Below are 27422 nucleotides of genomic sequence, written 5' to 3' on the forward strand. Positions count from 1 at the left end.
TCCAGGTTTGTCTTGCAGAGAGACAAGACCTCTTAGTGTACATATTAGTTTATTAAAGCTGTTTTATACTCGCACTGCTGGTGTGGTTATTGTCAGTACAAAGGTTAACTAAGTCTTGGGTGAAAACACAGAAATAATTGAGGATCTCAGGTGGTCTTGCAGTGTCCACAGGCATTTTTGAGTCTGACCTCTTCTTTAAGGTACAAGTAAAAAGCAGACAAGAGCCTGAATTAAAAGGCTGGGCAGAATGGGTTGGGGGAGGAGTACAGATCCACAGACAAAAGGTGAAAACACAATGCTGGAGAAACTCAGCAGGTCAAACAGAGCAAGGATAAATATACATCACCAACGTTTCGGGCTTGAGGTGTAGAAAAATGTCACCAGGTGTCCGAACACAAAATAAGGGGGATGGTGTGAGGGGGGGGGGTTGGTGTGGGGGGGGGGAGGAGCCCGGTCCCAAAGGCAGAGGTCATAGGTGGAGAAGGGAGGGAGGGCACAGCAGCGAGCAGGGGAAATAAAGAGGGTATGGGGTGGAGAGTTGAGGGAAAAAAAGAGACAGTGGGAAGGGAATGGAGGGGGAAAGGAGAGCTGGTTTGCAGAACTGGAGAAGTTGATGTTAATGCCATCAAGCAGGAGAGAGACGACAGGTGTTAATTGTATATGGATGGGAGAATTGATTAAGGGAGGAGGTTGTTTTTGGCTCTGTCATAGGGAAAAGGGAAAAGAGAGAGAGAGGAAAGGAGAAACATAAGGAAAGATGAGGAGGGGAGGTTAATAGAAACTGGAGGTGTCCAGATGGAAGATGAGGTGTTGTTCCTCAAATTTGCAGGTTGTGTCAGTCTGACAGTGCATGAGACCATGGGCAGACACGTTAGTGAGGGAAATTGAAATGATTGGCCACTGAAACCAATGTTTCAGGATCTGCTGAGTTTCTCCAGCACATTTATATATTGTATTTGCTCCTGCACTTATTGTTTTCTCTCCACCCACCAACCCCCCCCTTTAAATACCTGCCTCTCTACCTCTCACACCTTCTGTCCTGTGCTTTATCACCTCTGGGACCCACTCCCACCCTCTTTCCCACTTTTAATATGTTTGGGGTCTTTGTGCCAAGATTAATTACTGAGAGAGTTGCACAGCACGGACCCTTCGCCCCAGCTTGCCCATGCTGGCCAAAATGTCTCACCCACTCGAGTCCCACCTGCCTTTGTTTGGCCTATACCCCTCTAAATCCATCCTACCCATGGATCTGTCCAATTTTTTTCTTAAACATTGCAATGGTACCTGCCTCAACCATCCCCTGTGGCAGCCCATCCCATACACCTAGCATCCTCTGTGTAAAAAAAAAATGACCTTACAGGTTCCTGTTAAATATCTCTCCCCTCTCGTTGCACCACTGGCTGGTATGGAGGTGCCAACGCTCAGGTCAAGGTCGTTAGCTCGGCCTGCGACAACACAGGCACCAGACTTCACTCCGTCGAAGGCACATCCAAGAGACTGCGTCTTATAAAAAGCAGCCTCTATCCTCAAAGACCCCCTACCACCCAGACCACGCCCTCTTCACTCTGTTACCATTGGGAAGGAGGTACAGGAGCCTGAAGACAAGCACCCAGCAGCACAAGGACAGCTTCTTCTCTGCTGCCATCAGATTCCTGAATGAGCAGTGAACCACAGACACAGCTGCATTTTGTCTTTCGTATTTATTTTGAAATGTTTGTACTGTGATGTTCACAAATCAACTAAATTTGTGACTTGTTCACGACAATAAATTCTGATTCTGGTGCCTCCAGCAGTTTGTTTATTTTTGTTCCACCTTCCAGTGTCTGCGATCCCTTGTGTCTTCACATTTTTGGTCCAAGATTGCTTTTGGACTTCCTAACAGAGGTGGGCAACCTTTTAATTTAGACCTGCAGCATGGTAACAGGCCATTTCAGCTTGCGAGTCCATGCCGCCCGATTAACCCACATCCCTGGGCTGAAATGACCTATTACTGTGATGTAGGTCTAAATTGAACATTAAAAGATTGCCACCCATGTAGTAAAAAGACAAAACATGTAATAGAAATAAAATCTTTTGCTGCTGTGGATGTGGAAAAGGAATGTGGAGTTTTAATCTCAGTGTGTTGGAAGGAGAACCAAGTTGTGAACTTAAGGTCTCAAACGATATCGTCATACAGACGCAATGATTTATTTATCAACCCTGTGATCTTGTTGACTAGCAGTCATTCTCAGAATGATGACAATAACATGACATCACTACACAAAACAGAGTGGCAAAAATGGAGACTAACAGCCAAAAGATAGAAGAGAGAAGCAGGCGATTTTAGGGTAGATTGTGGGAGGTGAAACTAGACGGGTGTGTGATGATACACCACCAGCCTACTGCAGGGGGTGCAACCTGTGTACCTGCAGGAAGAGTACCGGAGGACAAGGCAACATCTGGCCGGCTGTCAATCACCCTCCGGGATATAAGCTAGATCCAGCCCCTCGAGGCCAGTCTCAGAGCCAGCACAGCTCCTCTCACAGCCAGCTTTGTGAAAGTTTATGTCAAATAAAGCCTGTTGAACAGACTTTACATTTTGTGTCCGCTTTTCTGCCTGATAGTGCGTCACAATTTATTCGACATATTCAAGGATTTCTGTGCCTTTCTTTGGGGGAGTAACATCATGGTAAATCATTCAGTGCTATGGGCACAACTAACTGCTCCCCTCAGGAAAGAGGTACAGGAACCTGAAGACGAGCACCTAGCAGCACATAAAAATGTCCTTTTGATAGCAATTTTGCACTTTGACGCTGCTGCAAAGCAACAAATTTGGTGACATGCTCGTGACGAATACATTTCTGATTCTGAATGTGGAGAACCAATGGGACGGTCAGGCCTGGAATCGTATGGGGGGTGTAATTGGTCAGTGCACACAGGCTGGAAGGGCCTTCCACTGAGCTGTGTCATTAAAATTAAAAAAAAATTAAAACAACACACACAGCCCAGACTAGGTTGGGCTACACACTGGGAAGGCCACTGCTGGACCACATTGGTAGTTCTAGTTGCTGTTACTGAGACTAGACTTTCTTTGCAAGTTTATTTAATTTCATTGGATAACAATTTTCTTTCAAATGTTTGCTTCCTGAAATAATTGGGGATTATGATAGATAACCAAGTTCAACGCAAAGATGATTTGTTGCATTATGTAAGAAGTTGGAAAAACTTCAAATGAATTTTATTGAATTTAGCATTAAGCGTATACTTGCCACAAATGTATCGACATTCATGTTGTATTGAATCTTCCTGAAGACAATAAATGCTATTGTTAAGTACACACACTATGCTATTGCCTGAAGAACATGTGCATCAACATGCATTCAATCTATATCAATGTAATGCACAGCATCTGTATATGTGAGCTGCTTTTATAGCCTGTCTGCATCTATCCTGACTAAGCATGTCCAGGCCTAAGACAACATTTGTAGAGCATCTGAAATGAATGCATGGCCATCCATGGTTGGACTGACCAAAACAGCTTGCTTTCCGGGCAATATACTAGTAGACTTAAAATGTGACAGGAAATCACAAAAACAGGTTATAGCTAAAAAAAATTTATGGCTGATGGTAAAATTTTAAGGTGATTTTTGAGATCAGCTGCCCAAAATCCATAAAGTACGCGCAAAGGGGTTCACTCCAGCGAACTGGAAGGTATGTTATCCTGCTGGAGTGAATGTCAGGCTTTCCGGGAGAAATCAGTGCTATTGGAACGTGGCTCATGAGTTACCATCCAAAGGTTCCTAGCTGATGCCTCCATTTCTCTCCAAACCAAATACAGTAAAACCCCTGATATGGGGTTTGGTAGATCCGGATAAATGAATTTTCCAGCTGCTTGAGACTGCAGATTATGAACTAAGGGCGAGTGTTAGGTCTGCTTTGTTCATGAATGAGTGAGACAAACACCAGGCTGAGTCGAAATCAGGGTTCTTTGTTCTTTATTACCGGATTGTAACACTTGCGACCAACCATGTTAGTCGGAGAATGCATTCTGCCGTTATCAGCAAAATGGTGATTTTTTATACCCTTGGATATGTGCTTAGAACATCATCATATCATTACTTGTCCAATGACTAAAACTGTTGCTATCCTTTCCCTGCTAGCTTCCTGCCTCTCAATCCATCAATGTCTCTCTTATCTTGTAAGTACAAGGATGCATTTACATCTTGTTACAGCCCTGTACATTCCCATCTCATGATGTTTTACCTAACAGGAATACAAGGACACCTCCCCTTCTTGTTACTGCCCTGTACAGGGTAACTCCCTACACATTCCCATCTCATGATGTTTTACCTTACACGAGGCACGCCAATTATAAACTTCTGTGTGTTTTTTTGCCTATTTAATTTCCTCGTTTGCTTGTAGCTGCTGTTTGCTTGGATTCCAGATAACAGAGGTTTTACTGTTCACAGAACAAAATCCAAAAAAAAATCCAGAAAGTTGAGAGAATGAGATTCAGGAGAGTGGAGAGATTTATGTTTATCGAGTCAGTCACACAATAGGAAGAATAATTTGTTGTCCGGTGTTCTCAGGCCCTTTGATTGTTAGTCCTGAATTTATTTTGGTCCTACAGCATTGATGCAATGAAGATATGACGATTCTCTTGATAAAGCTCAGATTTGATAGACATACCTAAGGCGATCAAAGAAAACCTGAAGGCGTAGAAGGAGATAAGGGATTTCCTCTGGTGGGAAGTTTCACATATGGTTTTTACCGTAGGCCCAGACAATTCAGGATATGCCCAGAAAACATTCTTCCATAAAAGGGGTGAGAACCCAAAGGTCTCAACACAGCCCCCTCCTTGAAATTGAGGTGATGATTGTCAGAGTTCCAAAGGAGCCATTGACCTCTGGCATCACTGGTAGGGGGGGGGGGTGTCGACTGCACTGGGTGACACAATCAGATGGTGGGTGGGGGGGGGGGAGGGGGGTTGACACCAAAATGAGTCTAGAAAATTTCTTGTGCTGCATTACTCTTAATAATAATATCCCCGTGGTTAGTTATTACAGCAAAAAATTTTTTGGTAAACCCAGTTGATGTGTGTGAATAACGCTAAAATTCAGTGCTTATTTACTTTTTGAACCTTCTAACGTGTTCTGTTCAGAGCTGTCATTATTCCCTCAATGAGGACGACACTTCGAATCGCGTGGTTTTGTCTGCGCGCTACCAGCTCGCGCTGTTGTTCTCGTTGCTTTTGCCAAAATATTCTGGTGTTTTAGTTGCAATGTTGTGGTCATTAGTATTTGTGAACCGAGATCAATAACATTTCGAGAATGAATAATTAAAGGAAAATAAATTAAATGTAAATACATTTAGACCACGCATATGATACTGTAATTTTAATTTTGCTGGTTGTTTATCTCACTTCTATGCGCCGTTACGTTCAGCGATCTACGGGAATTACGATTTCTAACATTAGATCAAAATACATTACTAAGGATTCTGTACGGTCTGGTACGGGAGTTCTCTGGTGGGGGGAGGGGTGACGCCATGAGTTACCGCCATTCCCATAGGCAGTGAGCTCAGAGCTTAGTTGATTGTCAGGTGGAGCAAGATTAAGCAAATCGTTTATCCAGGCATGAAAGTGGTGTTTGGGAGGTTTCCAGATACATGTAGGAAAAGGCAGAGAATAGAGGGAAGTTTCCATTGGAATCGTGTTTATTGCAGACATGTTAGGTGGAAGGGCCTGTTCCCATGCTCTACTGTGCTTTATGTGTATGTTCTTAGCTATCCTGAGAAGGTGCCTCTCTCTGATGAGGAACTTCGCATTCAAGCATTCACAGAAAATATGTTGAAGACAAAGCAACAAAATTAATCACGGCAACAGAAAACTTGAGCTTCGAGCTTCTTAACGCAATAGACAAATCAGAATCCAAGGAGCTGCCTGTTACTTGGTCGGCCACTGGGAATATGGCACAAGGAATCACTTTGTGATGTCCATCATGGTCAGATGTGGTTGGTGGGGTGGGGGGGGGGTGCGGGGATGCGGAGAGTCAGGTGGGGGAGGGGGGAGTTAGGGGGAATGGAGTTTGAGACTGCTGGCGGGCAGTGAGAAATGGCAGCACAAAGGCTTCTGGAATCTGACATTTTAAAATTTACATTTTAAATGTTACACTTTAAAATTAAAAAATACAGTGCAGTAACAAGCCCACCAGACCGTGCTGCCCAATTACACCCAATTGACCTACGGTCGAATGGTGGGCAGAAACCAAGCACCTGGTGAAAAGCCACACCAACATCGGGAGAAATGTACCAACTCTTTATAGACAGCTTGGGATTCAATCCTGGTGGCTGGCACTGTAACAGTGTTGGTCTAACCGCTACATTAACCCTGTTCGTCCTGTGTCAACACTACGAGAAGTGTAAGATTTTAATTGTTTGGGCACTGTTTGCTTTTGATGCAAACTTGTGCTATGTTTAGACTGAGAGTAGAAGATAAAATATCACAACTACATAAACTGATATAAATACTGAACGTTATCTGATATCTCCATGTTGAGGTGTTGGGCCTTGTACACTAACACCAACGATTCATAACCTAAATACGGTGCTTTATAAATAAGCAGGAAGTGGTTGGCCTTTATCAGGTCTGACTCGTTTGCAGAGAATAGAGAGAAGTCGAGTATTTCACCAGACGTTTCATAGTATCAGGGTACACCAGTGGTTGAAGCCACTGAGTTACCTTAGAGTGAAGACACTGTTGGCATATAGAGAACACTGGAAAATAATTGTCAGACTCAGACACTGAAACCATTCAAAAAATAGATAGATCTATTCTGAGGGGTCAATGCAGGACAGAGAGGATAGTACGGACACTGGGTTAATGCAGGGCAGTGGGGTTAGGGCAGGGCACTGGGGTTAGGGCAGGGCAGTGGGGTTAGTGCAGGACAGTGGGGTTAGTGCAGGACAGTGGGGTTAGTGCAGGAGAGTGGGGATAGTGTAGTTCAGTGGGAATGGTGTAGGACAGTGGGGATAGTGTAGGGCGGTGAGGACAGGGTGGGGCAGTGGGGTTAAAGTGGGGCAGTGGGGTTAGTGCGGGACAGTGGGGTTGGTGTAGTTCAGTGGGAATGGTGTAGGACAGTGGGGATAGTGTAGGGCGGTGAGGACAGGGTGGGGCAGTGGGGTTAAAGTGGGGCAGTGGGGTTAGTGCGGGACAGTGGGGTTGGTGTAGTTCAGTGGGAATGGTGTAGGACAGTGGGGATAGTGTAGGGCGGTGAGGACAGGGTGGGGCAGTGGGGTTAATGTGGGGCAGTGGGGTTAGTGCGGGACAGTGGGGTTGGTGTGGGACAGTGGGGTTAATATGGGGCAATGGGGATGTTGTGGGGACAGTGGGGTTATTGTGGGACAGTAGGGTTAATGTGGGGCAGTGGGGATGGTGCAGAAGAGTTCTGTGGTTCTTGTGCTACATTTTATAAACCAACCTGACAGATCAAAGCTCTGAAAAGCAGACAGCAGTTGGGTTGGAAGTCTCTCTCTCACACACACACTCTCCCTCTTTCTCTCTCTCTCTCTCCCTCATCTAAATCAAATAAAAACTGCACGTGCTCGAAATCTAAAATAGAAAGGCTACCACATTAGGAAAGGGAACAGGGTTAACGTTTCAGTCTGATATTCCCCTGTCAAATCCTCTCTACTCCAGCTTAAATCGCCATATAGAGGTTGTATAGAAAAGGTACTTCGACGTTGGGATGAAAGCGCTCCAATGGATGTTGAGGATGGAGCGGAGACAACGCTGGTGGAAGCGTTCTAGGAGCCGTAGGTGATGCCAGTAGAGGACCCATGATTCGGAGCCGAACAGGAGTGTGGGTATGACAACGGCTCTGTATACGCTTATCTTTGTGAGGTTTTTCAGTTGGTTGTTTTTCCAGACTCTTTTGTGTAGTCTTCCAAAGGCGCTATTTGCCTTGGCGAGTCTGTTGTCTATCTCATTGTCGATCCTTGCATCTGATGAAATGGTGCAGCCGAGATAGGTAAACTGGTTGACCGTTTTGAGTTTTGTGTGCCCGATGGAGATGTGGGGGGGCTGGTAGTCATGGTGGGGAGCTGGCTGATGGAGGACCTCAGTTTTCTTCAGGCTGACTTCCAGGCCAAACATTCAGAGCCAGCTCTTCAGCGCTTGACGTCCTGCTTTGCGGAAACTGCCAAAATGTTTGGCCTGGAAGTCAGCCTGAAGAAAACTGAGGTCCTCCATCAGCCAGCTCCCCACCATGACTACCAGCCCCCCCACATCTCCATCGGGCACACAAAACTCAAAACGGTCAATCAGTTTACCTATCTCGGCTGCACCATTTCATCAGATGCAAGGATCGACAATGAGATAGACAACAGACTCGCCAAGGCAAATAGCGCCTTTGGAAGACTACACAAAAGAGTCTGGAAAAACAACCAACTGAAAAACCTCACAAAGATAAGCGTATACAGAGCCATTGTCATACCCACACTCCTGTTTGGCTCTGAATCATGGGTCCTCTACCGGCATCACCTACGGCTCCTAGAACGCTTCCACCAGCGTTGTCTCCGCTCCATCCTCAACATCCATTGGAGCGCTTTCATCCCTAACGTCGAAGTACTCGAGATGGCAGAGGTCGACAGCATCGAGTCCACGCTGCTGAAGATCCAGCTGTGCTGGGTGGGTCACGTCTCCAGAATGGAGGACCATCGCCTTCCCAAGATCGTGTTATATGGCGAGCTCTCCACTGGCTACCGTGACAGAGGTGCACCAAAGAAAAGGTACAAGGACTGCCTAAAGAAATCTCTTGGTGCCTGCCACATTGACCACCGCCAGTGGGCTGATATCGCCTCAAACCGTGCATCTTGGCGCCTCACAGTTTGGCGGGCAGAAACCTCCTTTGAAGAAGACCGCAGAGCCCACTTCACTGACAAAAGGCAAAGGAGGAAAAACCCAACACCCAACCCCAACCAACCAATTTTCCCCTGCAGCCGCTGCAACCGTGTCTGCCTGTTCCGCATCGGACTTGTCAGCCACAAACGAGCCTGCAGCTGACGTGGACTTTTACCCCCTCCATAAATCTTCGTCCGCGAAGCCAAGCCAAAGAAGAAGAGTCTCATATAGAGTGACACTGTGTTGCCTTCAACAAAAAGCTTAAAACCTCCCACTGTTGGTGATTGATCTTGTTGCTGGAGTTTGTGAATATTTCCTAACGGGTGTGGAACTTGATGACTCTATCCAAGCTGCCAAAATGAGCTTTTCATTGCGTCTCATCCACGTGTGACATGAAACAATTAGATTCAGCCCAGGGCCAGAGGCTTGCATTTGAATCCGCTGCGGTTTGTAAGGAGTTGAGGCGTTCTCCCCATGACCTGCATTGGAATATCCTGCCGAGACATTGGTTATATTCCGTGAACGCCGCATGACCTGCTGAGTTTCTACAGCACGTTTGTGCATTGCCCTCGACCCCATCCTCTGTAGATTTCTCTGCTTTACTATTTCTTTGGGTATTCCGGATTCCTCCCACCCTCAAAAGCACGCTTGGTTGGTCGGTGAATTGGGCAACATATAGGCCGGAAGGGCGCTGTGTCATTAAAGTAAAATATACCCTGATTGCTCTGAGTGGGATCTTGCTGTGCGGAGCAGCAACTCCCCATATTGGCGGAGCCTCTGACTCTGAGATCTCTCAGGAGCTCTGAGCATAGGGCAGCATGGTTGGCGTGGCAGCTAGCGCAGTCGCCAGCGACCGGGGTTTGAATCCTGTGCTGTCTGTAAGGAGTTTGTACGTTCTTCCCGTGACGGCGTGGGTTTTCCGGGGTTCGAATCCTGCGCTGTCTGTAAGGAGTTTGTACGTTCTCACCGTGATGGCGTGGGTTTACCGGGGTTCGAATCCTGTGCTGTCTGTAAGGAGTTTGTACGTTCTCCCCGTGACGGCGTGGGTTTACCGGGGTTCGAATCCTGCGCTGTCTGTAAGGAGTTTGTACGTTCTCCCCGTGACGGCGTGGGTTTACCGGGGTTCGAATCTTGCGCTGTCTGTAAGGAGTTTGTACGTTCTCCCCGTGACGGCGTGGGTTTACCGGGGTTTGAATCCTGCGCTGTCTGTAAGGAGTTTGTATGTTCTCCCCGTGATGGCGTGGGTTTACCGGGGTTCAAATCCTGCGCTGTCTGTAAGGAGTTTGTACGTTCTCCCCGTGACGGCGTGGGTTTACCGGGATTCGAATCCTGCGCTGTCTGTAAGGAGTTTGTACGTTCTCCCCGTGACGGCGTGGGGTTGCCTCTGGGTTCCGCCCACCATTCAAAATGTACCGAGGGTTGTAGGTTAATTGGGTGATATGGGCTCAAGATGGCCCTATTGCGATGCTGTATGACAACACATGACATCACATACAACCCTACGATTCCTTTTTCCTGTGGGACAGGCAGAATTACCACCAATTGGTGGTACGAAAAATAAACTGTAAACAGCGTAAACAAATAAGTGAACTGTAAACAGTTGGGGAGAATGGTGAAGATAAAGCTGGGAGGGTTAAAAAACAGCAGTCACGTTGACGAGCCTCTTCCCTTGAAGTGCACATGCTGTCATGGAACATTTATTCTTGAGAATGTTACAGCGTTAAGTTTGCAGACTGCAGACAGCGTGCCAAGCTGACCTTCCCCAGTAGCTGTGGGTAGGCGACCTTTTCGTTGCTTGCACAATGGGTGTAACCACAGGCCCTAGTTTTGCTGATGACCCTCGTATCTGAGCACGGTTAGCCTGCCACCTGTGAGACCGTGCTGCCCAACTGCGTTCCCAGGGAGCCGGCAGCGGAGAGGAGAGCGACCCCTTCTTCCTGAGGCCAGGTCATCCAATGGCTGATCGCGGGCCTGGCTCTAGGTATTGGAGAAACCAGCGGCCCCTGTTTCCCTGTGGTTTCTCTCGCCTCAGTGGCCCAGTCAGTCAAGAAGATGGCAGAAAGCACGACCTGATTGAATGGTGGAGCAGGTTCAACAGGCCAGATGGTTGCCTCCTGCTCCTGTTTCGCAGTCTTACAGAAGAACATAAGAAATAGGAGCAGGAGGCGGCCATCCGGCCCATCGAACCTGGTCCACCATTCAATGAGATCATGGCTGATCTGATGATGGGCTCATCTCCACCTACTTGTCTTTTCCCCCCTTTATTCCCGTACAATGTAAAAATTCTATCCAACCTTGTCTTAAATATATTTACTGAGGTTGGCTCCACTGATAAACGGGAGTGAATTCCACAGATTCACCACCCTCTGGGAAAAGCAGTTCCTTCTCATTTACGACCCTGAATTTTGAGGCTGGTCTCCCCCACCAATGGGACAGGGAGGGTTTTGCCTGTGATGTCCTGAGCCCATTACCTTTTGTGGGGCTTTACGCTCAGGGCGATCCCATACCAGACTGTGATGCAGCCGGTTGGCACATTTTCCACCACACCTCTACAGAAATTTCCCTGCGTTTCCGATGCCATTCCAAACCTCCACAAACTTCTGAGGAAGTTGAGGCACATTCTTCATGATGCCAGTGGCGTGCTGGGTCCAGGAAAGATCCTCTGAGATAGTGACTCCCAAGTCCTTAAATTTGCTCATCTCCTCCACCTCTGATCCCCCAATGATCACTGGATCATTCACCTTATTTGCAGCAATTAACTTACCTATGGGAGGTGGGAGCAAGCTGGAGCTCAAAACGCATGAGAGCTATGCGCAAACTCCACACCGGCAGCACCCGGAGGTCAGGATTGAATGAGGGAGGCAGCGGTTGCAAGACTTCCACGGGCAAGGTTCATATGGAATGGTGAAGGAGAGTGGGGTGGGGAGGTGGGGGGGAGGTGAGAGGGGAATCCTGGTCTATGTGGAATGAGAATAACCTCAACCCAGAAGACTGGTTGTAGAAAGTGACTCACTAGGCCCTTGCAGATGCCTCTGTGATGCCCACGTTTGTGAAGCACCATTAAGGACATCAGCAAGAGGCAGTGTCTCAAGAGGGCCGCCTCTATTCTCACCGCCCAGGCCATGCCCTCTTCACTCTGCTACCATCGAAGAAGGACATGCAGGAGCCTGAAGACGAGCAGCTAGCGGCTTCTTCAACCCCTGCCATCAGATTGAATGGACAATGAACCACAGACACTGTCTCACTTTCTCTTCTTTTTTCATTAATTTATAGCAAAACAACAAATCTCATGACGATAAATTCTGAATCTGAAACAAGCGTGAGAAATTTTAACTGATAAAAATACTCGTTGGAGCTGAGAAAGTGGCACAGTTACAGACCTAAAAACACAGTATGTGTTGGAGGAACCTCAGCCAGTCTCGCGGCGTCCATAGGAGGTTAAGATGCATTACCGATGTTTTGGGCCTGAGGCCTTCCTCAGGGTATGGTCCATTACTGTCCCGTTCTCTTTAGAGCCATGCAGTGTGGAAACAGGTCACTTGGACCATTCTCCTAATGCTGGGCAGCGCGTCCCACCCACCCTGGTCCCACCAGCCATTCTCAATGGGGGCCCTACAGCCCCACCGGGGGCCACAGCACATTTAAATTGAAGTCTTGTCTTTTTTTCACTTCATGAAATATTTCTTAATGTTTTATTTTCATGTGGTCGGTAGAAGGGTGGAAGAAACCAAAACCTGACTCCTTCACATAGAAGTGGGGGGGGGGGGGGGGCGCCCATAAACTTTGATCATGGTTAGTGTAGTGGGTTATCAGAGCTGTCACAGTGCCAGCGACCCGGGTTCGGGGCTGGCACTGTCCATAAGGAGTTTGAAGGTTCTCCCCGCGTCTGCGTGGGTTTCCTCCCACCCTTCCAAAGTGTACAGGGGCTGTCGGTTAATTGTGTGTAATTGGGTAGCACGGGCTCATAGGCCAAATGCCTAAGTCTAAAGTCCTGGCGGGGGGGTGGTGGCCATAGCCAATAAAAGGCCGTAACCCATACAATCCAAGTATCCGTCCAAAGGCTCATTAAACATTGCAGTGGCACCTGCCTCAACCTGCCTCCAGCAGAGCATTCCATACATCCACCACCCTCTGTGTAAAGAAGTTACCTCTCAGGTTCCTGTTAAATTTCTACCCCCCCTGCCCCCCCCCTCCCCAACAAACCTCTGGTTACCGATTCCCCTACTCCAGGCAAAAGACTCACTAAAGTATTTACCTGATCGATTCCTTTCAAGACGTTCTTTCTCGTTAAGCTGGTTTGCTTCCAGGAGACGAGCCGAAGAATTGAGCACAGTTGGGAATCTCATCTATATGGTGCTCCTGTTACAAAGTAGGTCCTTTTCAGGGAACCGACCAGGGTGTGAAGTTGAAGACTGTGTGGTGTCTCTGTGAAAAACATCTTTAAGCTTCTGCTCATTCAATATTAAACGTTCCTTTTATTTTGTCATCTAATTTTAATTTAAACAATTTTAGACCTACAGCATGGTAACAGGCAATTTTGGCCCATGCCGCCCAAATTACACCCCGCTAACCTACACCCCTGATATATTTTGAATGGTGGAAGGAAAAAAACCCACGCAGACACGTGGAGAGCTTACAAATCCCTTACAGTCAGCGCGGGATTTGAATCCCGGTCCTGTCCCAATCGCTGGCGCTGTAAAGCCATTGCGCTAACCGCTATAGCAACTGTGTCACCCTAGTAGCACAGAACATGTAATATTACAATAAATTGCCTTCTGCCTACCAGATCACAGACAAAGAGTCACCGTTAGTGTCTCCCGGCATCCCTTACAGTAAGAGAAATGATTCCTTCCCAAAGGGTGGCAATGAGGTTAAAGCACAGAAATGCTGGAGGAGCTCAGCCGGTTTCATGGTGTCCATAGGAGGTAAAGATATATCACCGAAGTTTAGGGCCTGAGCCCTTCTTCAAAGAACGTCAGGAATGTGTCTTTAGCCCCATGGACAATACGAGACCTGCTGAATTCCTCCAGTATTTCTGTGTGTTGTTATGAGGTGTGAATTGGATATGATCAGAGGAGAGAGAGAGAGAGAGAGAGCAAAGGTTAGAATTGATTTATAAGAGGACAATCTGATTTCCAGTGGAACCTGTGGTTGAAACACTGAGGCATATATTCCATTGTCCTTCACTACTGAGTATTTTGTATTCACATATTTTAGGGAACTAGTAATTGACTGCGTCAGAATTTACGTAATTTGGGGGAGGATGTGGCTAATACTGTTAGAGAATCGCAGAGCAATTTCCACTCAGAAAGGTTTGATCCCTTTAAGTGGATGTGATGATCGAGTTCTGCGACCTTTTCTTAGACATCTGAATCCAGAGAACAATAGGAATGGGGTGGGCTCTCAAACTCACCATCTGCTGAGAGACTGTGAGCTTGCTCTGTGGTCCAGAGTCTCGGGGGGGGGGGGGGGGGAAGCTCTTCTGCCTCCCTACCCATCCCTTCGCGCCCCACCTTTCTTACCCCTGCAGACTGCCGCCAGGTCCAGGCTAGTCCCATCCCTGGTCTCCAAGAAACTGCTGAGCACCAGAGTATCCTAAAGCCCAATGGCACCCACAATTAAGTTTCCAATTTTAGGGAACGCCTTGCCCCAATTCAGTTCCACTGTTGCTATCTGTCCTTTCCCTGCTCCTGTTCACACTTTCAAACTTTCCCTGCATCCCCTGTTGTCTTCTCCCCTCGGAGAGAGGGAGAGAGAGAGAGAGAGAGAGAGAGAGAGAGAGAGAGAGAGAGAGAGAAAATTAAAGAGGGAGAAAAAGAAACAAAGATAGAAAGAGAGAGAAAGTGTGAAAGAATGAAAGAGGGAGAGAAGAGAGGTTTTACTTATCAAAGATGGAGCCCTTTCTTTAGAAGAGGAGTGTTGCTTAAGGAAATGCCTTAATGAAAGATGTTAGTCAAGTGGGAATGCCGGTGTATTAAAGGAAGAAATCCAAACCCTTTCCCATAAGTGAATTTGGGAGAAGCTTCTTGTGGTGATACACTACCAGCCTACTACAGGGGGTGACCTGTGTTCCTGCAGGAAGAGCACTGGAGGACAAGACAACACCTGGCCGGCAATCAATCAGCTCACCTGAATGGATCAAGCCCACCCGGTCAGCTGTCAATCATCCCCCGGGATATAAGCCACATCCAGCCCCTCGAGGTCAGTCACACGGAGCCAGCACAGCTAACCACAGCCAACTGCAGCAGGGACTTTAAGTGGAATAAAGCCTGTTGATCAGTCTTTAAGTCTTGTGTCTGTTTTCTGTACGACAGCACACCACACTTCTAACCCAGAGAGTGAGAGAGGCGGTGGGAGGGCAGATCAGCAACGGGAGGAAGTTGCATTTATATAGCCCCCCCCCCCCCCATGATCTCAGGATGCTCGCGGGAACCTCTAGCCAGCAGAGCACCACCACTGACATGCAGGGAAAGTGGCTTTGCACGTGCCCAAGGCCTGGATGTTGGCTTTAAACAGGAGATGCTGCGATTCATCCTTGATGATGGGTTCAAGCCTGAAATGTTGCTTGTGTATCTTTATCTTTGCTCATTGTCATGCTTTTACTTCAACCACAGCATCTCCAGTCATTTGTGTTTTACTGCAGAATGCTGTGATTGCAGTGCAATGCACAAAAATGCTGGTGAAACTCAGCAGGTCATGCAGCGCCCAGAGGAAGCAAAGGGCAACCAACCTTTTGGGCCTGGGCCCTTCGTCAACATATTGTGGTGGAATAAGGATCATACTCCTTCATCAAGGTTCAAGGCTCAGGCCCTCAACATTGGTTACATCCCTTTCCTTCCTAGAGATGTTGTGTAACCTGCTGAGTTTAGTGAAGCACAGTGAATGCTGGAGGAACTCAGCTGGTCTTGCAGCGTTCCTAGGAGGTAAAGATATATTATCGATGTTTCGGGCCTGAGCCCTTCTTCAAGGTACAAGCAAAAAAAAAACCAGGAAGGCGTCTGAGTAAAGGGGAAGAGAGTCCAGGCCAACAAAAAGTGTTAAGTGGATATGTTAAGAGGAGAGGTGAGAATTAATTTTGGCTCTGTGAAAGGAGACAGAGGGAAAAGAGAGGGGAGAGAGAGAGAGAAAGAGAGCACTGGGGAAAGGCGACGGAGGGGAAAAGAAAAGGAGGCTTGTTCAACGGAAACCTGGGAAGTCGCTGTTAATGCCATCCGGTTGGAGGGTGCCTGGATGGAAGATGGGGTGTTGTTCCTCCAATTTGCTAGTGGTTTCAGTCTGGCAGTGCATGGGACCATGGGACAGACATGTCAGCAAGGGAAATGGGATGGGGAATTGAAATGGGTGGCCACCTAGTTGTTGGTCTGGATTCCTTCCCCTCCCATTCTTCCACCTTTGTCTCTCAGTCTTTTTTGAGATACCTGTCTACATTTTTAGCTTCTATCTTGAAGAAGGCCTCAGACAAGTGGCTTTCAAAACAAAAGTTATTTTTAATCAACTTCAAACATGAAAATAGGATCAGGGTCTTCTAGATGGTAACCCCTTTCTTCAAGCTACCATAGAATTCCATTCCTTCCTCTATTTCAAGAGAAACATCAGACAGATAGCACTTCCAACCATCTACTGCTCTGGAACTTGCTTTCATCAGTTTCAAACCATTTTCCCTGGATTGCACTTTTCAGTTACTTGTCAATGCCCCACACACTGACCGACTGACTGACTGAGCTGTTAACTCAACTCTCTCTCTTTTCCAACTGAAACTCCAAAGAGAGCATATGTCTCATGTCTTGCAAAAGCCCAACCTTCTCCAGCAAACAACAGGAGTTCTTTCTTTTTGTCAAGTTGTTATCTTAGGTAAACAATCCAGAATTGACCTTTCTGTGAGCACTTTGCAGAAAGGGTACTGATAGAGAGCATGACTCCAGGAAGACAATGGACAAGTGCTTATGATGTCAGTTCAATTAACACCTACTTGTGAAAGGTGCTTCCCATTCTCCAAGAGATCTTGCAATGTGAATTCTTCAGTCTTTCAAATAAGATCTGTTTTAAAATGTGTGTATGTATGTGACCTACTCTAAATCTTATAAATTCTCCCCAGATATTAATATTGTTTCCTCCTATGGATGCTGTGAGACTGGCTGACTTCCTCCAGCATTTCAGCATCTGCAGACTTTGGTGTTTCGAGGAATTTTGTGTGTCTGGTGTACAGGGCAATCAATTGGACCCGCAGACGGAGGAGATCATACATTGATTGGGAGACATCTTATCCATGGAGCAGCTGCCCTCCTGAAGTGCTGCTCCAGACTTTCTGTGAGGTCTTTACCCTACACTGAGTTGAGAGAGAGTACCACTGCTGGGGGGCACAAGGGTTAGGTGAGGGACGAAAGGGTGGGGCACCAGCAGGGAGCAGTCGGCCCAATTGAACAGAAGACTCTACATGATACGACGTATGAAGTGGACAGGCCAGACACCCACCCGAAAGCCACTGCTTTTGTTCTAAAGGTGTATCCAATAGAAAAGGCTTCATCGAATTTGCCTTCAGGAAAATGTCAGGACTCTGGCAACTGAGACAGCAAACTGGGTCAGAATGACATGCAGTCAACAAACTGCTAAAAAAAACACACCATTTAATTTAGAAGAAAATTACTAATTTACCAGATCTTCTGGTGTGTATTATGGTTGATCAGCACATGTGTTGTGGTTTCAGTTGCTCACAATGGGGCTTTTTACAACTATATTTTAGTATTTCACAGACTACATATTATTTTGTCAGTTTCAGTTTGCTTTGTCAGCCAAAATCTGCAGGCAAATGTCTCATGCGGATTAATTGGAAGTTTCAGGCCAATCAATATCTGACTAGATTTCCCTTGGGGGGAGGGGGGTGGGGAAAGGTTGGAAAGTCTGGGGAAAGGCAGGACCACAATCTCCTAACTACACCAATGGGATATGATTGGATTTGAGTGACAACTCATAGAGAAGGAAAATGAATGGCAGATCCCTGATAAGCAAGGGGTGAGTGTTACTGGTGGGGGGGGGGGGGGGGGGTGTGAGGCTGGGGGTTGTGCGAGAATCTGGAGCTGAGGTTACAGTTGGGTCAGCTGTGATCTAATTCAGTGATGGTACAGGTTTGAAGGGGCAGAATGGTCTCCTGCTCCTGTGCACAGGGTTATAATGCGAGAGAAAGATAACATTGCATAGTGAGGGAGAGAGAGAGGGAGGGAGGGAGAAAGAAAGAGAGAAGGTGGGAGAGAGAGGCAGGAAGAGGGACAGGGAGAGAGGGGAGGAGAGAGGAAGAGAATGGGAGGAAGAGAAAGGGGGAGAGGGTGAGGGAGAGAGAGAGGGTGGGAGGAAGAGAACAAAAGAGTGAAAGAGAAAGGGAGAGAGAAAAAAGAGAGATTGGGAAGGAGAAAGAGGGAGAGAGAGAAAGGAGAAAGGTAAGAAAGAGAGAGGGGGAGGGAGAGAAGGAGATTGATAGAAAGGGGAGAGAGAGAGGGAGAGAGGGAGGGTGGAAATGAGGGGGGAGAGAGGGAGAAAGAGATAGGAGAGAGACAGGGTGAGAGAGACAAAGACCAAGAGGAGGAGAGGGATAGGGATTGATGGAGAAGGAGGGAGAGAGAGGGAAAGTGTTAAGGTGTGTGTGTGAGAGAGAGATGATAGGAGTGTTGGAGAGGGAGAAAGAGGGTCAGGGAGTGAGTGAGAGAGAGCGAGAGAGGTGAGAGTCAGACAGGGGAGAGAGAGTGGGTGAGGGAGAGGGAAGAGAAAGGGAGAAAGAGAGAGAGGGGGAGAGGGAGGGAAAGAGACGAGAGTGAAAGGAAGAATGAGATGGAGAGAGGGAGACAGGGACAGAGAGAGAGACAGGCAAGAAAGGAAGAGATAGATAGAGAAAGAAATATAGAGTGAGAGAGAGGGAGGGAGAGAATGAGAGGGAGAAGGGGAGAATGTGTGTGTGTGTGAGAGAGAGAGAGAGAGAGAGAGAGTGGCAGAAATGGGAGACAGAATAAGGACAGGATAGAAAAGGGAAAAAATGTTTCCTTTAGTTTTAAATACATCAAGGACTGAAGCAACAAGAGGGAGTAACTGAAGTTGGTGGGTTACAAACCGGTGGGACCAGTGAGGCAGAGATATTGACAACACCTGAAATGTTACGGTGATATATTGACACCGTTTCTCGCTCCACACATACTACCTGATCTGCCGAGTGTTCTTACCATTTTGTTTCTATCTTGGATATTTAGGATCCGCAACTTTTTTTTTTGGACCGCATGCACCCAGCAAAGAGGGAAATCAAAGCCTGTGGGGAGGTCACATTTTGGGACTGATGTTGACATGAGACTTTGAGGTGAGAATTATAACATAGAAGCAGGTCCTTTGTCCCTTCCTGACTGAGCGCTCTGTGTTGCCTGTATCCCTCTCCGCCTCTTTCATCCAAGACCCATCCCAATATTGTCATTCTATCTGCCTCCACCACTTCCTCTGGCAGAACCGCATTCTGTCAAGATCTATGGTAACTTGTATGCAATTGCAGTTAGCTTACCCCCGCACACGCGTGCACATCCATGTACGCGCGCACACACACACACATTCATGAAACCCTCACACAAAACAGGCATACACTCAAAGATACTTGCACACATACACTATATATGCTAATAGAAATATGTGTATGTGTGTATGGTCACACACACTTGCGCTCTCTCTCTCTCTCTCTCTCTCTCTCTCTCTCTCTGCTGGAACCATACCACTCAATCTAAGACCCGCTGGTCGAACAAACCAAGTTATCAGAACTCCCACTGCGAACAAGCGAACACACTCCCACTGCCCAATATATGTTGAAATCTCAAAGGATAACCTCACAAGATGTCAGCGGTCTATGTTTGTTCTTTGCTAAATGTTTATTTATCATTGTGAACCTGACCCCCATCCTCTTCAATCCACATGAGCTGCTCTGCCAACCTGGGCGGGTCTATGGCAGTCTGTGGGTGGATGGGTACACCCAGAAGGAATTGTTTGCAGTGTCCTGCTGTCCCAGAGCAAAGTCCTGCCTGTCACGACAGAAGTGTCCCTTGAGTGGGACACCCTGTGGGAGAGGGAGTACTTTTCTCATTATCAAAAAAAATAAAGTCCAACGGCTATCTACCCTGTCTATGCCTCTCATAATCTGATATAACCCTATTCAATCTCCGTTCAGGATGAATTGAGAAGGAGGGATCGGGGGAACTTGCTGATGTAACGTATTTACTGTTCAAGCAGGCATTCAGCAACAAATAAAAGATCATTCGACAGGAATTTTTGCCTTGAAATATGTGCAGATGCTACGAGAATTGCTGGAAACACTCGAAAGAGGATTTAAGGGGTTGAGGTGATGGGGAGAACGTACAAACTCCTTACAGATCTATTATTCGATTTGGGCACTCTCCAACCAGATGGGACTAACCAGTTTCCATTACCCCCCCTCCCCCATCTTTCTCTATCCCGTCTCCTTTCTTCCAGCTTCCTACCCCCTCCCTCTCCATTTAGAGAGCTACCCTCTCCCCATCACCTCAGTTTTTTCCCCTCTCCTCCTCTTCTGCCCATATCCACCGACAGCTTCTTACCATTGCCCCGTTCACTTCCTCCCACCCATTCTTCACCTCACCTCACCCCACCCCACCTCACCTTTTTTTAATCCAGGCACCTGCCTGCTCTTTGCTCGCGCCTCAACAAAACAGTGGCTACTCTTTACCTCCCATGGATGCTGCGTGGCACCCTGCCCCAATCCCTTGCAGACAGCGCTGGATTGGAACCCTGGCTTCTGGCGCTGCAATAGTTTTGTGCCAACTGCTACGCTCTTGGTAGTCAGTGGCGTAGTTCTGGATCCAGAGTCAAATCCTGCTTGGATAAGGATGCCAATTTCTTCCCTCGTTCAGAACCAATTGGGATTTTACGACAGTTAAATAAAAAAAAATGTAAAAATATTAATTTAGACATACAGCTCACAAGACCGTGCTGCTCCATTACACCAAATTGACCTAGAACCCCAGGTACATTTTGAACGGTGGGAGGAAACCGGAGCCCCCAGGGAAAATCCACGCAGACACGGGGAGAAGCTCCTTACAGACAGTGCAGGATTCAAAACCTGGTCCTGATCGCTGACGCTATAAACCATTGGCCTAACCATTATGCTAACCATAACACTAATCAATTATACCTACAAGGAGGGATGGATACAAGGGGTGTGTGCGTGTGTGTGTGTGTGTGTGTGTGCGTGTGCGTGTGTGCGTGTGTGTATATATATATATATATATATATATTGTGCACACACAATAATTAAATCAGTCCAGTGCAAGACTTCAGAGGTTCTTGAACCTGTAGCTCTGAACCAGTATGTTCTCAGTACAAACCGTAAACGTTAACACAACCATAAATAACACTCGAACAGCAATGACAACTTTGATGACTGCAGTCCCCTTGGGATCTGACTGTCATCCCACACAATGGAGACACTGCCACCAGCTTTTGGAAATGCCAACAAAATTAAATAGAGAAAAGAAGAAATGCATAGTCACCTCCTGGAACCCTCTTAGCAGCAGGTGATGAGTGTGTGAAAGCCCGACAAAGTAGTGCCTGAGTTCTGAATGGAGTACCACAGGATGTCAGGCGCAGCGTGCGAGTCGGCCTTGTGGTGTGCCTGAGAAGTGCCGGACTCCTTGACGACAATGAGGTGTAGCATGTAAGAATGGATTATAAAGACTGTGGTTCAGCTTTCTTCATAATGCCGTGCTGATTGAGGGGCGGGAGGCAGCTTCCACTTCCTACAACATCACGGCAGTGATTACCTAAACCCTTGGTTGCCCACGAGTTATCGCAGCCTCCTGAAAGATGCATTGGCTGATCAAGTTCATTATCATCTAACCAGGCACAACAGAATATGTCTGGACCACAACATACACACGCACAGACACACATTATACATTTCTCACACACCACACAGTAATCTCATACGTCTGTAAAAAATATAAAATAAATATATATAACATAGAACTTTACTTTGGGTCACGGTGTTGTGCCGACCTGTGTAACAGTCATTCCCTACCTCCATTTTGGTTGCATCCATGCACTCATCTTAGAGTCTTTTCAATGTCCCTATTGTACCAGCCTCCACCACCACGCCCAGCTACGCATTCCAGGCACCCACCACTCTCTGCATTAAAAAAAACCCTCTGACATCTCCCCTCACCTTAAAGAGATGCCTTCTGGTATCTGCTATTGTTGGCCCAGGAAATAAATGCTGGCTGCCCACCCTATCCAAGCCCCTCTTCACCTTCCATGCCTCTATTAAGCCACCTCTCTTCCTTTGTTCACTCGTCCTTGCTTCACAAGACATATTTTCCAATCCTGGTGAATCTCCTCTGCACACTCTCCAAAGCATCCATATTCTTCCTGTAATGAAGTGACCACAATTCCAAGTGTGGTCCAACCAGTAGTTTTACCTCACATCTCTTGATCTCAATCCCCTGACTAATGAAAGCATTTATGCTGGAATAGTTTACTCAGTTTTATTATTGAGACCCCATGATTGTAGTAAAAACACCGAAGTGTCAGAGGAACTTAGCCGGTCTCACTGCGTCTATAGGAGATAAAGATATATTACTGATGTTTCAGGCCTGAGCCCTTCATCAAGGTGTCAACAAAAAAAAACAGGCAGATGTCTGAATAAAAACTGAAGACTGGCAGGGGGAGGGGTTCAGGCCAACAGACAGAAGGTGTTAATTGGATATGATGAGAGAAGAGGTGAGAATTGATTTTGGCTCTGTGAAAGGAGACAGAGGGAAAAGGGGGGGGGGGAGAAAGGGAGAGAGAGAGAGAGTGTGAGTGAGAGTGAGAGTGAGAGTGAGAGTGAGAGTGAGAGTGAGAGTGAGAGTGAGAGTGAGAGTGAGAGTGAGAGAGCTAGGGGAAAGGTGACAAGGGAAGAAAATAGGAGGGGGGAAACCAGAGAAGTCAATGTCAATGCCATCTGGTTGGAGGATGCCCAGATGGAAGATGAGGTGTTGGTCCTCCAATACGCGGGTGGTCTCAGTCTGGCCGTACAGGAGACCATGGATAGACATGTCAGCAAGGGAATGGGATGGAGAACTGAAACGGGTAGCCACGAGGAGATCCACGCTACAGCGGCGGACAGAGCTGAGGTGCTCAAACAAAGCGATCACCTCAGTCTATCCGACGTAGAGGAGACCACAACGGGATGCAGTAGATGACCCCTACAGATTCGCAAGTGAAATGTTGCAAGGTTCATAGACTGCTAGCCACAGTTCAACAATTTAAGATTTCTTTATGATCACGCGTAATAAAACACAAAGATCTCCTGATTCTTCAGCAGCTGGAAATAATTTCCTCCTGAATTTGCAAGTCTTCATCTGGGCCAACTCAAGACCCTCACCTGAGCAGCTCAGCTTTGACTTCCTCTATTCCAACAAGGTCCTCCATGTGGGGTGGTACGGTTAATGCAGTGGTCAGGGCCATTCTATTTCAGTGCCGGCAACCTGGGTTCAAATCCTGCGCTGTACGTAATCCCCGTGTCTGCGAGGTTTTCCTCAAGGTGCTCTGGTTTCCTCTTGCTTTTCAAAACCTACAGGGGGTTGTAGGTCAATTGAGGTATTTGGGCTGCACAGGCTTGTGGGCTGGAAGGGCCTGTTACCATGCTAAATTTAAAAATACTTTGCGCTTTGGGCCACACCCCCAGTTCTTCTGATAGGGCGCTGTGAGGCAGGGACGGGCTTTAGCCCTGAGCCTGGACAGGAATTCCTCTGCTTGGGGCAAGGGAAGCTGAAGAGAGATTAAAAATGAACAAAATGCCACAGATCTGAAATGAAAGTAGTTTGGGCAGTATCTGTGGAAGGAGAGTGAACAAAGAAGCCAGAGGGACGTAGTAGATCAGGCAGGGTCGACGGAGAGAAATGGTCAGTCAGTTTTTTAGGTCCAATACTTGGAGGGGGGGGGAGATTTGTGTCTTGATCATGGGTCCCCAACCGAGACGTCCACTGACCATTTCTCTCCACAGATGCTGCCTGATGAACTGGGTCCCTGCAGCTTCACTCAAGATTACAGGACGTGCGGTTGTTTGTGAAACTTGACACCCATGAACCCTCACCAGAACTGGGAAAGAGGGAGATGCAAGTTAGTTTGCAGTTGGAGAGATGGGGGAGATGTAGAACAAAGGGAATAGCTACGATAGGACAAACTGAAGTGGCGTACACAGTCGCACATTAAGCTTCCTGGTCGGAGTAGTTTTATTAAGGCTATGGTGGGGTGGAGGGAGGGAGAGGGCAGAAATATGGAAGTCCGCAGACGCTGTAAACACGCACAGTAAGTGGCTGAGGAACCTCTCCCCCAATCAATTCTCACCTTTCCTGTCATCTTATCCATGACCAATTAACACCCTTTGTCTGTTGGGCTGTGCTCCTCCCTCTTCCCTTTCATCCCTGCTCCCCAGCCTTTTAATGCCTGCTTTTTACTTACACCTTGAAGAAGGGCTCAGGCCCACATTGGGCCGAATGGCCTGTTTCCATCCTGTAGAGCATCCTGATCGGCTGCATCACAGTGCGGTACGGTTGCTGCAGAGAAATGGATCAGAGGTCAATCCACAGGACCATAGGAGCAGCAGAAAGGATCAGTGGAGTCTCCCTCCACTCCCACCATCAATGTGATCTACCGGGATCGCTGCCTGAACAGGGCGCGCAAAATCATTGAGGACCTCTTCCACCCTGCACACAGCATCTTTCAGCTGCTCCCATTGGGGAAAGAGATACAGGAGGATCAGAGCCAGCACTGCCAGACAGTGAGAATGGACTGACACACACAGGACACACAAACTATCGGATACTCTCATATTCATGAAACAATATTTATTGATCTGTATATAGAATACTTGTCCTGCATATGTATTGCTTGTCTGTATGTGTGCTATGTCTGGTTGTGTGCCTGTGTGTTTTGCACCGAGGACGGGAGAACACTGTTTTGTCAGGTTGTACTTGTGCAATCAGATGACCATAAACTTGACTCATCCTGACTATGACCCGTTCCAATGGACAGAGAGTTAAACTGCATTAATGTTGAATCCTGGCACTGTTGGGAGGACTCAGAGGTTCAGCCAGTGTCCGTAGAAGAACAGAGACAGGCGACGTTTAGAGTTGAGATTCATTCTCCAGGACTTTGTGAATGATGTCGTTTAACAGCTCAACACTGTCCTCATCAGGCACAGCATGGAATGTCAACCCAGAAACAACCCATCTCTCACATTAAACGTTCCACCAGCATAGAAACACAACTATCCCCACTCCTCACGGACCATGCAAATGCCACCCTGCAAGAAATCATCTAGGTTTACAGGGATATGCAGGCAACTGGGACCAGCTCAGATTGGAAGCTTGGTTGGCAAAGATCATTTTTTTTTAAAATTTAGGGACATAGCGCGGTAATAGGCACCCCTATCTTTGGAACGTGGGAAGAAACTGGAGCACCTGGAGGAAAACCACACAGACGCTAGGATAACGCCTTACAGCCAGCGCCGGATTCGAACCCAGATCACTGGTTAGCATTGTGCTAACGGTGCTACCAATAGGCTGTAACAAAAGGCCTGTCTCTGTGATATTTAAGTCTGAATGGACAATATCTTCAAGGTCAAGATTCATTTATAATACATAGATGACTAAAACATGAAAGTCTGCAGGCACTGTGATTGAAGTAAAAACACAATGCTGGAAAATCTCATCCAGTCAAACAGAGTACATTATATAGCAAAGATAAAAATGCATAACCAACATTTCAGGCTTGAGCCCCTGATTACCTTGAGCCCAAAATGTTGTCAAACCCAGTCAAGTTTATTTTCATCTGATTGCACAAGTACAACCCCACAAAGCAGCGTTCTCCGGTCCTTGGTGCAAAACATGCAGACACACAACCAGACGTAACACACATACAAACAATACATGTGCAGGACAAGTATCTCCTATATACAAATAAATACATGTTGTTTCATGAATATGAGAGTCTCGGATAGTTAGTGTGAGCAGTTCCTTTCTCACTGCCCATGGGAAGAAGCCGTTCCTCAGCCTGGTGGTGCTGGCTCTGATCCTCCTGTATCTCTTCCCCAATGGGAGCAGCTGAAAGATGCTGTGTGCAGTGTTCAAGGGGACCTCAATGATTTAGTGCATCCTCTTGAGACAGCGATCCCGGTAGATCATGTCGATGGAGGGGAGAGAGACTCCAGTGAAGGTCTCCGGCACTTCAGGCCCTTCAGCCCATGATGTAAACCTACTCCACAATGATCTAATCCTTCCCACCCTTGCACCCATAACCCTCCAATTGTATTGCATCCATGTGCCTATCTAAATCCTTTCAATGTCCGTCTTGTACCAGCCTCCACTACCACCCCCGGCAATGCATTCCAGGCACCCACCACTCTCCATGCTTAAACCTTATTTCTGACACCTCGCATAAATTTTCCTTCACCCACCTTAAACAGATGACCTCTGGCCTGGGAAAAAAGGTGCTGTCTGTCCACCCTATCTATGTCCTCATAACCTCTCATCCATCATCACACCCTAGCTTGTAATTGTGTTGCAGGCTGGAGGAGGTGCTCATGTCAGGGAACAACTGATAATCATAATTGACCATCTACCATTGATTCATTTTCTGAGGTATTTTATCCGATCATATTCCAGCTTCTCTGCTGCCTTCTTCAAGTCATTTATGTTACGGCTTTCAATTCTCTTCACTACCTCTGGTCTGAACAATACCCCCGAGGTTTTGGAATGTCAAACCAGAAGGCTGAGCTTGGAGTCCAAATCCATGCACCTCTCAAGGTTGCCATGCAGAATGATAGGATAGTTAAGAAGGCCAATGGGTTGTTGGGTTTCATTAGTCGGGAGATTGAGTTCAAGAGTCACGTTGCAACTCTACAAATCTCTGGTGAGACCTCACTTAAGGGTATTGCGGGGAGGAGTCACGTGAAAACCAGCCCTCTCCAAAAAAAAGGAAAAAAGTTAGGAAAAGACAAAGCACAACAAAAATAAAATATAAGAAATACAAGATAAAATTACAGAGAAGAGTAAGGAGATGGCACCCAAGAAGGAGAAAGTAAAAACAACTGAAAAAAAAGTACAGAAGTCGCCAGAGAAGAAAGAAGAAGGTCTTACCTGCACGAAGGAACAGGGAGTTGTGGTTGGGAGGAGCACCCAATCCCCGAGGTTAGTGCCTGCCCTGCGGAGTCACAACCTTCCGACTGGTGGACTTTAAAAATGGCTCTCGGAGCCAAACAAAAGTGTGCAGTGCGCAATCAAAAGAAAAAGTGGACACCGACGGGAGGGGGGCTCAGCAGAGGAGCGGGCAGCCACAGCGCAAACAGTTGAGGGATGCTCGACACCAGGGCGCTCAGCTGGAAGATGAGGAAGGCGGCAGAGGAGGGAGCAAGGAAACAGACGAGGGAGAAAGACGGAGGGGTGACCGACAAGAGGATCAACGACAGGAGGCCCGACAAACAAGCAGCCCAGGAGGGAAGGACCAACAGCAA

The 27422-nt window shown here is 47.2% G+C and overlaps 2 protein-coding genes across 3 annotated transcripts in view; one reads left to right on the forward strand and one right to left on the reverse strand.

Moving 5' to 3' along the window:
* The window catches only part of LOC138748214 (BTB/POZ domain-containing protein KCTD5-like), a 139924-nt gene extending 120721 nt beyond the window's left edge, over positions 1 to 19203 (forward strand). The window contains exon 6 of the mRNA XM_069908019.1: positions 19111 to 19203. Coding sequence (XP_069764120.1) covers positions 19111 to 19194 — 84 coding nt within the window. The 3' untranslated portion in view covers positions 19195 to 19203. The remainder of the gene's footprint in view (positions 1 to 19110) is intronic.
* Positions 1 to 21532, reverse strand: part of il2rb (interleukin 2 receptor, beta) — a 69830-nt gene extending 48298 nt beyond the window's left edge. Inside the window, exons 1-2 of one of the 2 annotated variants that reach the window (XM_069908009.1) lie at positions 21421 to 21532; positions 13134 to 13303 (exon numbers count right to left, since the gene is read on the reverse strand). The gene's annotated coding sequence lies outside the window, so the exon portion shown is untranslated. The remainder of the gene's footprint in view (positions 1 to 13133; positions 13304 to 21420) is intronic. The other variant, XM_069908010.1, reaches the window with a different exon arrangement.
* Between the last annotated feature and the right edge of the window lie 5890 nt (positions 21533 to 27422).

This window comes from Narcine bancroftii, chromosome 13 (assembly GCF_036971445.1).
Source record: "Narcine bancroftii isolate sNarBan1 chromosome 13, sNarBan1.hap1, whole genome shotgun sequence".
Lineage (NCBI taxonomy): Eukaryota > Metazoa > Chordata > Chondrichthyes > Torpediniformes > Narcinidae > Narcine > Narcine bancroftii.